We start from the raw sequence: 13,529 nt of genomic DNA, 5'->3' as shown, positions 1-13,529 counted from the left end.
CGAGAAAGGAACGTGTTGGACGGGGTGAGAGACGAATTTAGAATGTTATAAATGGCTGTTGAGTTATCTTTTAAGGTAATGATGATAGGTGGGATTTTGTCGGTAATTCGTCTTATTTTGTACTAGCGTTTTCCCGCGGCTTCACCCGGGTTTTTTTCGTGTGTTCACTATTATCTATATCTCGAGTTCTAAACAACGTATCGCGATGAAACCTATATCTTCTTTACTATACTTACGTAAACTGAAACATATGTAGACATACACATCAATTTGATGAAAACCAGGAGCTAGAACTAGAGGCTGTACTATTGGACGAGATGGTTAAAAGTTCTGAAGTTCTGCTCGGAGTGCATTTTTTCTCATGAGCCAACCCATAACTATAGAAAAAAATATGAAAACAATTCCTCACATTGTTATTTGTGGAACAGATGATATAACAACAGACCCTGTTTAGGGTAAATATTTGTTTATAGCCATGTTTGTACCATCGCGTAATCCATAAAATAGGCATTTTCAGTCTATTTCAAGTTTTTGTTGAAGTGGTTTATTCAGACATACCATTGAGATAAATGATACTTTTATTTTGTGTGACAAAAACTAAGTTTAAAGACTGTGAGATGATTCATATCGTTACAATTTTGTGATTGAGGTTGATTTAGTGCCTACTCGTGGTACTAAATCGTAAGTCAGATGCGTGCACTTTAAAAATAGAATTTTATTCTGATTTCCTTATGGAGAGGATGAAAAAATGAAACAACTGCAAAGAACTTAAATATATTATATTTTTGTGACAAAACAGGGATGGGCTAGTATCTATCTAGTATGGATACGAAAACTCTATTGTTATCTAGAAAATTGTCCCTAAATTTGTCTAGTTCCTCCCCTATGGCTGCAACCCTTACGAGATGCAAATTAAGATAATTCTGACGTATCTCCGGGTTCGTGGCTCAATGCATTTTTATTGCCCATTTGTGCGCGTAAAGTTGCGGTGAATCCACGCGGAAACAGTTAAATTAATTGATTTATCTGCAACCGAGAGGAAAGAAATGCTGACGAATTTCGGGGTTTTGAATATAATTTTTTTGTAAATAAGTTTTTATCTGCTAAAAACTTCTGTCCTGCTGTGGATTTTTTTGTGGCTGAGATGATAATATTATAAACTATAGAAATAGATAATAATGATAAACTATAGAAAGTATACTTTTCCAGTCTAATTAGCATCTTCAGTATGTATAAGGATCGTTACATTTGTCTGTATAATTAAATTTCTTTAACAGTTTTGATTCCTTACCAAAAAATGTTCGGCCACGCGAACGAAGTCGCAGGCATCAGCTAGTAAACAATACAAAGAAAACAAAACGAAAATGTATACAGATTTGTAGTATAAATAACTGCCCAGTTAGGTTTGAAACTTTAAAATTTCCTTTGAATTAATGAAATATATTTATATTTAGTTATAAACATGTTAGAGGAAATAATTTTAATTTCTACCATTCATATATTCCGTGTATTCCAGTAAAATATCTTGTTTGTGAATATCGTAACAAATAACTGTTCGCATTGGAACCCACGAGCCGTGAACCAAACTCCCTGAAAGTCGGACTTTGAAAGTACATGAGTTATCGCCGAAACAGCTTCCGAGGGAGAAAAAAACAATAAAAAATTACGAAAGCACGATCAACGTGTATTGCCCGATTTTTCTTAACAAATGTACGAAAGTTTGTAAGGACCCGTTACGTTTAATGCTATGTGTGGAGCGTGGAAGGTTGTGTGAAAATTGACGTTTGATGTACGTAAAGGTACATAATTATGATGTTACAAAAAATCCCATGTCCGTGCTGTTGAGAGTTCTCTCGTTGGGATCTGATTCTAGGTGCACCACCTGGTCATACTTATCATAATAATGCATTGTCATGGAAACTGAAGCGTCGTGGGAAATTTAAACTCTGTAGAGCAACAGGAAGTAGGAGAAATCTAAATAGATTTGATTACATACAGACAAGCAAACATCAAGGCAGATGAAAGTAAATAGAAGCTTGTAAAATATGCTAATTAGTTAGTCTATGATCGTTTTCTCAGTTTACCATTTCCACGATGATTATAGCAAGGTTAACAGTCTCTGTGACAAAAGATAAATAAATATAAAATAAATATATTAGGACAAATCACACAGATTGAGCTAGCCCCAAAGTAAGTACGACAAAGTAAGTTCGAGACTTGTGTTATGGGATACTAACTCAACGATACTATATTTTATAACATATACATATATAGATAAACATCCAAGACCCGGGCCAATCAGAAAAAGATCATTTTCCATCATGATCCGACCGGGGATCGAACCCAGGGACCTCTCGGTTCAGTGGCGAGAACTTTACCACTGCGCCTAAAACTACATTTTCTTACAAAGACTGGTTTTTGTAAATAAAATTTTTGAAATAAAACTGACAATCGGACCATTTCTTTCTGCGGTCGGACGATTTAGACGCGACGGACAATAATTAGAGGAGTTACGCAACCGACAGGGATGGATGGCGAAGTTGAGGAGAGGGGAGGAGAGTTGCCCAGAAGTGGGACAAAATAGGCTAAAAATAAAACGAAAAAAAAAACAGAATATGGAAAGACAGTGCAAACGTAACATTCAAATGGTTTACAACGCTTTATGATCTATGTCATTCATCGCATAAAAAAGCATACCTACATAAGATCTAAAAAACCATCTCCTGTAGTAAGACATGTACGAAGTATGTTGGTGACTAAACAAGCGCCTCTAGACCCAAATAAATTTCGCTCATGTAAGAATAACTTGCAATACTCTGCGAACTACAGTCGTTCAACTCGACTTAGCCGAAATAAATTGTTCAGTATTACTGCGCATTCTGCTATTCCGGTACCCCAGTGTTGCAAAATAAAGTGAGTGTAAATAAATTTATTACAATAAAAAGTAAATTACAAATTAAAGAAACCCCCTCCGAAGTTGCTGGCGACATCTCATCTGATAAAAAACACTTTTGAAAACACATTTCTCTTGCAATTAAAAAAGCTAGATCAAAATCGGTTCAGACATTTAGCTGCTACGATTCTACGGACAGACATAGGTATACATACATAGACAGACACGTTTCTTCTGACTTGTCTGTGTAGTGTTGTCAATCGCTGTTGTTGCAGTCGTTGGCAAACCATTAGGTCTTGCTTATCAGTATAATGCATTGCCATCGTTCTTAAAGCCTCGTACAGAATGTCATGACCGTGCTTTTAGTTATTGGGGAAGCCAATCTTGGGTGTATCATGAATGCGAAACACTGGAGAAACATCTGCGATCTTTACTTCTTTCTACTGAGATGTTTAAACAGTTTTAATGCGATGAATTGCATCGAACAGTTCACTTCTTGTAAGCTCTAATCTTGTTTCAATTTAAACGTAAATCCCTTTTTAATATTTGAGCAATTAAAATTTCAATTATTGCCATTAAAATCCGTGTTAGTTCAACAAATCGAATGAAGTTTCATGTCTACACTTCCTGTCTTCTGTACCAACACAAACTTGTAATCTTGAACCAAACACGTAAATCAGAGTGCACACGCTAGAAATAAAGGGTGACACTTTGTGAAACGACAAACGTTAAATTACACAGCATTTTGTATGCTTATGCTTGACAAAACTGAAAAAACCTAGAGGTCGATGTTTGTGTGTGGAAAATCTTCTTCTTCTACTCCGCACGCCATGGCCATCAGTTCGTTCTTCTCTTCTCTAGACTCACGCCATTTATTGAACAAACTTGAGGCTTAGCCTGCTTTTATTTCGTGTTCTTGTTGTTGTCTTTAAGCAACGTATCGTAAGTTAGATCCGCTCTATAACCGTGAAACCACATCACATTCCATTCAATCGTTTTTGCGTGATGCGTAAACAAAATAACATACAAAAAACTTGATTCATATTCGTCACATAAAGACATAGCCCACTTACAGTTTCACGACGATTATCATCAATTAAACATTTATTAGAACAATGATATTCCAACATCTTAAACAGTACAATGATGAATCAAACGACAAAATTCGTTGTCTCATTGTGAAACGCTATCTCAAATTTCTGAGATTTAATAAGTATCTACCCTGAATAGGCACTTAAAAGGAAATCTGTCGTGAAGCTTTAATTGTCTTTAAATCTACGAAATTGAAGTGAAACCGCACGACGTTTGGGAAGTAGGTAAAGTGATATTGCGTGGACTATTACCGATTTATTTATTTTGCTTTTTTTTATTTTCTTGCGGGGTGGGAGTTATACCTAAATTTAACGTCTCTCTCCGTGACATCGTAGCAGCCAAACGGCTGAACAGATTTTGATCTAGTTTAGTTTATTTGAAAGAGAATTTAATAGAATCTAATACAATTGTAGTCGGGGTTTAAAAAACACGAAGACGCATCCTGTGCTTGGACGATTAACGGCTGCGAAACCGAGAAAACAAAAACGCTTATTTTTCGTTCTCCCGTTCGTTCGTAGATAAGAGTGATTAACAAGTAACATGTATAATAAACCAGAGTACAGCACAGACACGTTATGGTTGTCAATTGCCGACCCTAACTTCGTAGGGTTGCCCCTCGCTCTCCAGGGACGGCTTCGTAATTATCTGTGAAAAGATCTTGTGGCGTCGTGGTCAGCTTTGTAGATGACACTTGAGCTTATTTAGCACTTTAAGAAGACTTTTGTTTATTTAAGCACGAATTCTCGAGAAAAATCGTGTAATATCTACAATGATAATATAATAAATATGATGTTATATAGAGATATACTTACTATAAAACTTTTGAACGGCTGAACTGACTTTTGAACGGCTGAAACACATCTAAAGAACCACCACATAAAAATTCTAATTTTTAACACCAAATAAAAAAAAAAAACGCATCCGTTGATGAGCTACGGTGCCACGTACACGGACAGACAGATAGACAAACTTAGCGGTCGAACTTATAACACCCCTCTTTTTGCGTCGGGGGTTAATAAAGTCGCTTGCCTCTGTCTGTCCCTATGTATGTTTAGATCTTTAAAACTACGCAACGAATTTTGATGTGGTTTTTTTTTTAATAGTATGATTTCTGATAAGGTTTCGGTGTATAATATGTTATGGTTTTACCAGAGCGAAGCCGGAACGGGCCGCTAGTTATTTTCAGAAAACATAGTTATATTTATACAGCATTATACTTAACAGCAACCAGCAAAACGGTCGCAGATGAGAGGTAGATAGAATACTCCCAAGCGCCAATGTTTATGTTTTAATCTATTGTTGAACCTGTCGAAAGAAATTTACTACTTTTCAGATGACAAGCAGACATGTTCTCTTGAAGCTATAAATTTAGTCGTATCTATTGACGTTCCATATTCCGATATGCTCATTCAAATAAAACACAGTTTTCACATTAACTGCCAAGCCGATCTGCGAACACTTCAGTATAGCACGTTTTTGACAGCCTTCAATTATTACCACCGGGGATAGACCCCAAACGGTGAGGACCCTAGAGACAGGGGCTGTGGAAAACAGTGGTTTTCATATCGAATATCCGACGATTGACTACTGCATACCACATGGCCTGTCAATCTTTCTAATTAGGAATGAATGGGCATGAATTTTATTCTTATGGGCCATTCTCGTATGAATTTTGAAATAAATATATGAGCCAGATATATAAGCCAGATATATATAATCAAACCTTTAAACGGACCGTGGGATCAGTGGCTTAGCGGCTAAGGAAGCAATTTGGAAAACGTCAGACGAGAGAGAAAGTTCCTTCGATGGGAGCAGATTCACAGATCATTTTTATCTTATTAAATTGTGACTTGAGCGACGTGAAATTCTACAACTCTCTAGGACGCGCTGAAGTAGATGAATTTAACTTTCAAGATTTGATTAAACACTAGTTAACTTAGTTTACTAAGTGGACTTAATTTAAATAGTCCTAACTAATATTATAAATGCGAAAGTAAGTTTGTTACCTTTTCACGCTCTATCTACTCTACCAATTTTCTTGAAATTTTGCATAAATGTAGTTTGGAACATGGAGACGGACATAGGGAACCGGAAAATTAAATGTTCCCGTGGGAAAAGCCGGGGCTCGTCGCTTATAAGATCGTCAAAACAACAGAAAAATAAATTTCTAATCAACCGATAAATCAAAACACGATTGAAGTCTACTCAAATGGCCCCAAGCGACATGCGACGGTGACAGATCGTCCCGACGCGTTTGCATCGAGATGTACATTTACTGGGCTCCTATATGTTTCAGTCTATTGTGATTGAAAGTAGACATTTTGTTTTGTGCCCCTTATTTATTGACATAACCCTTTATCTCTCTATTGTCTGAGTGGTTTCTTGGTTGCTCCCTCAGCCGTGAAGCCCAAAGACCGCTTTCCTAGTTTTTGAATGAATAATTAATATTGATTAATTAGGCATTAATACAATGGTTTGTGGTCTTGACCTACAACAAGTCATCATCATAGGATCAGCCGTCTATAAGCCGATTTGATAATCAACAAAAAACAAAAGTTTATTCAGAAATTAGACCTACACAACAAGCATGCAAGTCAAATTTTAGTTTGAACTAGCTTTAGGCCGCGGCTTCGGCTGCGTAAATTTCCCACGGCAACTATTATTTTTCCGGGATGAAATGTACCCTGGAAAATTTCAAGAAAATTTGTCGAGTACATAAGAACGTGAAGAGGTGACAAAAAACAAACTTACTTTCGCATTTATAATATCAGTTAGGATTAGGATTTTAAAAGTCCACTTATAGTCTGACTGTGCCCAATGCATCCCCAATACAATTATCATCCCTCCGACTGAGGCGACGGGGACTACCCCCGCATGTTAATCCCCTAGAGATCGTATAATAGCTTCGACAATTTCGGCAGTTTACGTTTTGCTTACACATTTTCAAATATTGTAAATGTTCACATCCATATATACACACCAGCTGCGCCCCGGGCCTTCGCTCCCGTGGGAATTTTGGGAATTAAAGTATCCTATGCGTTATTCCAAGTTATATTCTACAACCACCAAATTTCATAACAATCCGTCCGTCCTCACAAACTTTCGCATGTATAATATTAGTAGAATATAGATAGATAAAGACACAAGATGTACATTATTGAAGGACACACAATATACAGTTCAAAATAAAAGTAAAGTCAAGATTACTATATTTTAGACTTTGTAAAAATTTGCCTAGAACCCAACTATTTCACTCATGAGGGCGTTTTCCCGGCTTTTTATCAGCTGTTAAGCGTCGGAGTCCAGGATCCGCTTTCCTACTTTTTATTCTAATATTTACACGGTCTTAGGCACCTCTAATTATCAGACCATTGACACGAATATCATCTTTGATTACATCTGACTCCTCACCAAATGTTTTATATGAATGAGAAAGAAGACCAAACGATGGATTTAGTACAAAACAGAAATATCTTTCTCGACACTGAAAAACATCACACCCCCTATATTTCGTCGTGGGTAAAAAGAAAAGCACCATTGTCAAAGCATGTACAGTCGTCCACATAATGAAGTGGCCGGATTATCTCCAAATCCCTCGAGAGATACAGCTTAATAGGGGGAAGGGAGTGCATATCCTACAGTGATTTATATGAAGCTACCCACAGACAACGTAATATTCTATAGGTAGTACTATCTACCTATAGGTCTAAATGTCGAAAAAGGTCAATGTGAAGCAAGAGAACTTCAGGATTCGGTAAAGAAAATATCCCATTTATACTTTGAGAAAACGTGTCAGATTCATTAGATTGTTTAATTTTTTTTTAATTCTCATTTTCGTGTCAGATTTTATTAGGGTCTGAAATGAGTTTTCGCGAATGCGGTATTCGACGACACCAGCGACGGCACACATATAGAATTTATATTTACTATGTGTAGCCTGGTAGTAGATTTTATCGACCACCACTTGATTGCGGTGATGGAAACCGCTGCACATTAGGTGATTATCAACTTGGGTGTGAAATGGAACAGATATGATTTTCATACAAACTTTCACCCCTATTATAATCATGTAAGAGTTAATTTATGAAAAAGCAGTAATATACATTTGAATGGGGCATTTAACTACTTGCATGCCAAATTTCATCAAAATCGGTCCACCAGTTTAGCAGTGAAAGCCGAATAGACAGACAAACTCAAGTGGCATGGCTAATAACTTGAATAATTTGCTATTTAATGCAAGTCTTCACTTAAAGTACGTCTAGATACTCGTCTAATAAGTCCAAGAGTAACTTCTCGATATTTTTGCTGTGAAGAATCCCACTAATTAGATCCGCTGCCTCAATGGCCGTTATATATCAAGGCTTGACATTTTCTCCATCCTTTAACGGTTCAATGGAAAGACGTCGGTTCTCTTTAATTGCTCGCATTAGTTTGGTTAGTACTTCAGTAAAGGTTTTATGGCTGGAAACATTACACTTTAAGCATAGCATTAAATTAACATCAAAACAAGTTATTTTAGTTGGGCGAGTGAGGCTAATTTTCTCGAGGCTAAAATAAATAGATATTATTATCAAGGTGGTATGAAAATCAGGTTAGGTATGAACATTGATAAAAGTGGGACCTTAGTGACTTAAATAATAATATGATTAACGCAAATTTAACTAATTACAACAGAAGAATATAATCCATGTGCCCGTGGTCTGGGGGCCCACTTCTTGAAATTCGAATGAAATTATGCTTGGGATTTAGTGAACATTCCAATTGTGAAAGTTGGAATTAGATTTTGTGAAACATCGTAACGGCCTTTCGTAAAACATCGTAACTCGTTTATTTGGCTAATAAGCGAGTTACGATGTTTTACGAAAGGCCCTCAGTCCTCATAGTGTGGTCTATCTGGACCCAATATATCAGCTCAATTAGTTCCTGGGTGAATTTCACGAGCGTTTTGAACGCCGCCGTGGGCTATCATTAGTCTTTATTAAATTGTACCATATTTAGTCATCAATTCAATTATTCTATTTTATAAGTAAGTAAAATACTGGTACAATATTAATTTTATAAATGTTTAATTAAAAAAAAAAAACATTCTTTATTTAAAAAATATGCGACACTAATGAAACACAACACGCCGCGTTCAAACAGTCGTGAAATTCACCCTCCTATGCCATACAAAATCAATCTATCTAGTATATAGTGGTAACTATATAACCACACGAATAGGGAACGGAATAGAGGTAAAGGTTCGTATTTAACTGCTTTATCGTAAGTACATACAAGCATTCAGCGCGCATGTGCGTGTCTACTGGCCGCTTCTCCGCTTACGCGCCGCAACTGGATAAAACCGGTTACGCGTGTTCGGCCAGTAGACAAGCTGAGGGCCAGTTTCGCGTTTGACGAAATTTAAATTAAGAAGAATTAAGTTTAAATAAGTTGTGAAATAAGTATAAATAGTTAGATTCATTGGTAAATAGCTGATAAATGTTTTGTTAATTTTTTACTAGTTGCGTCCCGGGGCTTCGCGTTTGTGGGTATTTCGGGATAAAAATATACCCTATGTACCCTATGTGTTATTCCAGGTTAGTTTCTACTCCAAATTTCATAACAATCGGTCTAGTATATAATGCATGGATAGGTAACAAACAAACTTACTTTCGAATTTTTATTTAAATCTCTAATTACAACTAACAATTTCGCACGCTCTTTAGAAGCGTTGTCTCTGTTTCGATTGCCTACTCTCGTACCAATACTGGTGATAGCCTTGTTTAACAGGGAGGGTGTCGAGTTTCGAGGAAGGAAGTATTTATACAGCTTCCCTGGCGCGGTTTGGCTTATAAGATTTATTAGTTTCGAGATAAGCTTCGATTTTCTCGGTCGCACGGCTTCCCAGTTGTAGTTGAATTGGATCTTCTTTTTATTTTTTGTCTTTGTCACTTCCACGTTAGGTGGGGTCGGCTCTCCTGATTTCTTGCCTTGTTGAATTGTATAATTTTTGAAATTAAATTGACATTCAAAATCACAATTTGTAATAGCAATAAAAACTAATTTTAAGAAGTTACTGCCATCTCATCTATTAGAAAAGAGCGATAGAAGATGATTCAAATGGCTGAACGGACGACATTGCTAAGAACACTTTCGAATTCAATCGAAAGTGTTGTTGTGTTGTGTTGTGTGTTGAGTTTCTTTCAAATTAAAAATAAAACCTAGATTAAAATGTTTCAGCCGTTTGGCTGCTACGATGCCACGGACAGACATACAGATTATGTATCTGTGTGTCCATCCGTTAAACGTTAAATATACAACTCCACGGTTAAAAATCATACGACAATAACAACCACATAGGCCATATAAAACACGTGGAGGGCAACAGACCATATAGAACGCGTGAAGGGAATAGAACTTTCCATTTCAATATTTTGACCATGGAATAATGGAATAATTCCATGATTTTGACATTCTACAACCTTAACGTTTCAAGACTTTAACATGGTGTACCAAAAATGAACAAAGTATTTTTTCCCCAGATGCAGCGGCCATCGAGATGAGCGCTCCCCGCGCCCCGCCCCCTCCCCACGCCTCTGTCTGTCTCGCTCGCACACACCTCTCTCTCACACCCTCTTTCCCCCTGTCTCTCCTCCTCGCTCACAATGCCGCGCGCTGATTGGCTGATGGCATCTCTCCGACTGCGTGTACGCAATGCGCGCACTATACTACTCTTCGTATTTCTTGCTGGTAAGTTTTATTTTAATTATTTTTTATACTTAGTCATTGATGACGTAGATCGTTGTAATTTTCAAGTTGTCCGGGCAGAGTTCCTACGTCGGGAGCCGTTCCTGGGTACACCATCAGACAGACTTTATTTATTTAGTTTTAGCTGTTTCGTCTGTTTGTAAATAAATTTAAACTCTTTCAAGTTAATTTCATCTACCTCGACGCTCTCTTATAGAGTTGAAATTTCCCACGTCGCCTCAGTTTCTATCACAATGCATTATTATGATAAGCATGACTTGATGGTACACTCTTGGTTGTCTCTTCAGAAGGCCAACCACGAAATCAAAATGTAGCACGTTACTAAGGTCCACATGCTATCCCTCATGTCGTGTACGCATCGTGTGAAACAAAGACAGAACGTGTGGACGCAATTGCGTGTTTATGTTTCATGGCTTTGGTTTGAATTTTGTTGTCACGCGTTGAATGCAAGATCTCTATGACGACAAAGCTTATGGCAAAAATATTTGGTAAAGAACTTACTAAAGCTTCAAGCTCCAACTTTACTCTTAAACGTGAAGGCTTCAAAGCTCGAGTCACCGGCAATTACTGTAAAGTTGGACAGTTAACAACTTGATTGATTAGCTGCGTGTCTTCATGTCAAGTTACTTCATATTGACCTTTATGTAGTAGTAATACGGGCGTTGCGATTTTTGTACGGTTGTAGATAGTGTAATTCCTTAGGAAAGTTTACGTATATAATTTTGGTTTTACCCGAGCGAAGCCGGCATAGTCCGCTAGTAACATATAAATGAAATGCAATATAAAAGCATCAACAATTCAATTTTGAACAAGGATGCGGGTAGTTCGCTAGGAATTATGCTGAAATGGCTGGAGTTCACTTTACGTGATTGAAACTGATCGATTTCTTGCAATTTATCCGATGCTTCGATGGTAATCTTTTAGAACAAGGTAGGGTGTGTTGCACCGTCGACTTTGATGTGCGCAGAAAAACGTAAAGTGGCCGGTGCAACCGATCCATAGTTATTTTTTTATCACGATGAATAAATTAAGGTTTGCATGTACTTACTCAGTGGTAATTTCTTCTCCAAATGTATTACAAGTTACATTCATTACAGTATTCTGCCGAAATTACAAGTTACATTTCTGCACGGTAATTTCACTACATACTAAATTCTGTTTGTATATTTCATACGATGAAACTTAATTTAAATCTATCTATGTTATATCTGAAATTAAATCGCTGTGTTCACGGTTTTGCTTTAAATTCACTGTTTTGTGTGAGATGGGACGGGACGTTGTATGGAAATCTTTTATTCTTGATTCTTCTTCACTCTTTTTTGGAGTGTGTGCAATACACAGAATACTGTCTTAATATATGAATGTAATAAAATTGGACGTTCTATTGGACGTTGGTTTCATACATTTATATACTTAGAATACAAAACGATTTTACGAAATATCCAATAGAAGAATATTGTCTGCAAACTTTTCGCATCGGGAACTTTTGATATGAATATCTTGGATGTAATCTATTTTGTGATTTCAAAAGTTTGCATACAGTTATGAATAAATTTATTTCTGTCTAATAAGCAAGTTAAAATTTAATTGCAACGCCAAATGACAGTTTTTGTGACTTTAAACTTTTAAAGTTTCATTAGATTTAAGTAATGCTTACTGTTTTGTATTATGACGACGTCAAATTAAGCACGAATCTCTTAAGATTTCAGTCGCTGAATTTTAACTGCTAGCGGTTGGCCCTCGACACTCTCTTATATGTCTCTGCAACTATATCTGTACGTTTATTGTTTTAACGTAAAAGAAGGTCAAACCAAGAAACACACTTTCACATTTTATAACATTGAGAAGCTTGCTTGAGAAAATTGAAAGCTTGACAAAGTGACATCTAGAAATTAATGTTTGTTAGATAGATATTATTTAACTCATATTCCTACTGGATTTTACAGATGAATAGGGTAAAAATGTAATATAACTCTCTCTCCCTCTCTCATGTGAGCATTTTCCCTCAGCCGTTAAGCATCGTAGCCCAGAGCCCGCTTTCCTACTTTTTCGTCTCCACTTCAAACGGTCGTCGGAATCCCTAGTTGTTAGACCATTTCCACGCATATCATTTTTAACGACATCGAAAAATGCAATTACAACGTAGCTTTTGCCCGCGGCTTCGCCCGCGTGAATTTCACAGCAAAATCTCAGTAATTTTTTTAACGCGCACTCTGTAAGACTGGTAAACTTATATGATTTAAATTCACATGTTTTCTCATCTTTAGTTCAATTTCCAGTTTCCCGCTGCATGTCTCGTCCCGCAAACTTATCCAATCCCGCTTCCTGCTATGTAATGTAGATATCCCGTACCATTTCCTACATATTGTGCCATCATGTTTTTCGCAATGTGTCCCGTCCCGTTTCCCACTACGTGTCTCCTTCTCATTTCTCGCTCCGACTCCCACTCCCGCTTTCTGCAACGCGTGCCGTCCCATTTTCCATGACATTTATACGTCCCGATTTTTTATTGACCACAAACGTAAATTAAACATTTTTTGTATTTGCTTACTGTTATTTACTACAAAAAGTAAGTGTGCCAATTTTCAGCTTTTTATCTTGAAAATTGTATTAAGTCCCATACAATCATTCACCCCTCTTTTGAAGGTTAAGGGTTAATTTTCAGAAAAATCTGAAACACGTATTCATTAATTTGTTATAAACAACCAAAATCCAAATTTTCAAGTAACTAACTTCAACGGTGTAGAAATTTCATATTTACAGTTTTTCACCCCTTTTTCTTTCTACAACGGCTCCG

The 13,529-nt window shown here is 36.8% G+C and overlaps 1 protein-coding gene across 1 annotated transcript in view; it reads left to right on the top strand.

Moving 5' to 3' along the window:
• tei (teiresias) overlaps positions 1-13,529 on the top strand; it is a 72,626-nt gene that overhangs the window by 1,470 nt on the left and 57,627 nt on the right. Inside the window, exon 2 of the mRNA XM_053764830.2 lies at positions 10,507-10,714. Coding sequence (XP_053620805.1) covers positions 10,630-10,714 — 85 coding nt within the window. The 5' untranslated portion in view covers positions 10,507-10,629. The remainder of the gene's footprint in view (positions 1-10,506; positions 10,715-13,529) is intronic.

Source organism: Plodia interpunctella, chromosome 26 (assembly GCF_027563975.2).
Source record: "Plodia interpunctella isolate USDA-ARS_2022_Savannah chromosome 26, ilPloInte3.2, whole genome shotgun sequence".
NCBI lineage: Eukaryota > Metazoa > Arthropoda > Insecta > Lepidoptera > Pyralidae > Plodia > Plodia interpunctella.
The sequence above is the reverse complement of the archived record's forward strand: the minus strand, read 5'-3'. Positions and strand labels throughout refer to the sequence as shown.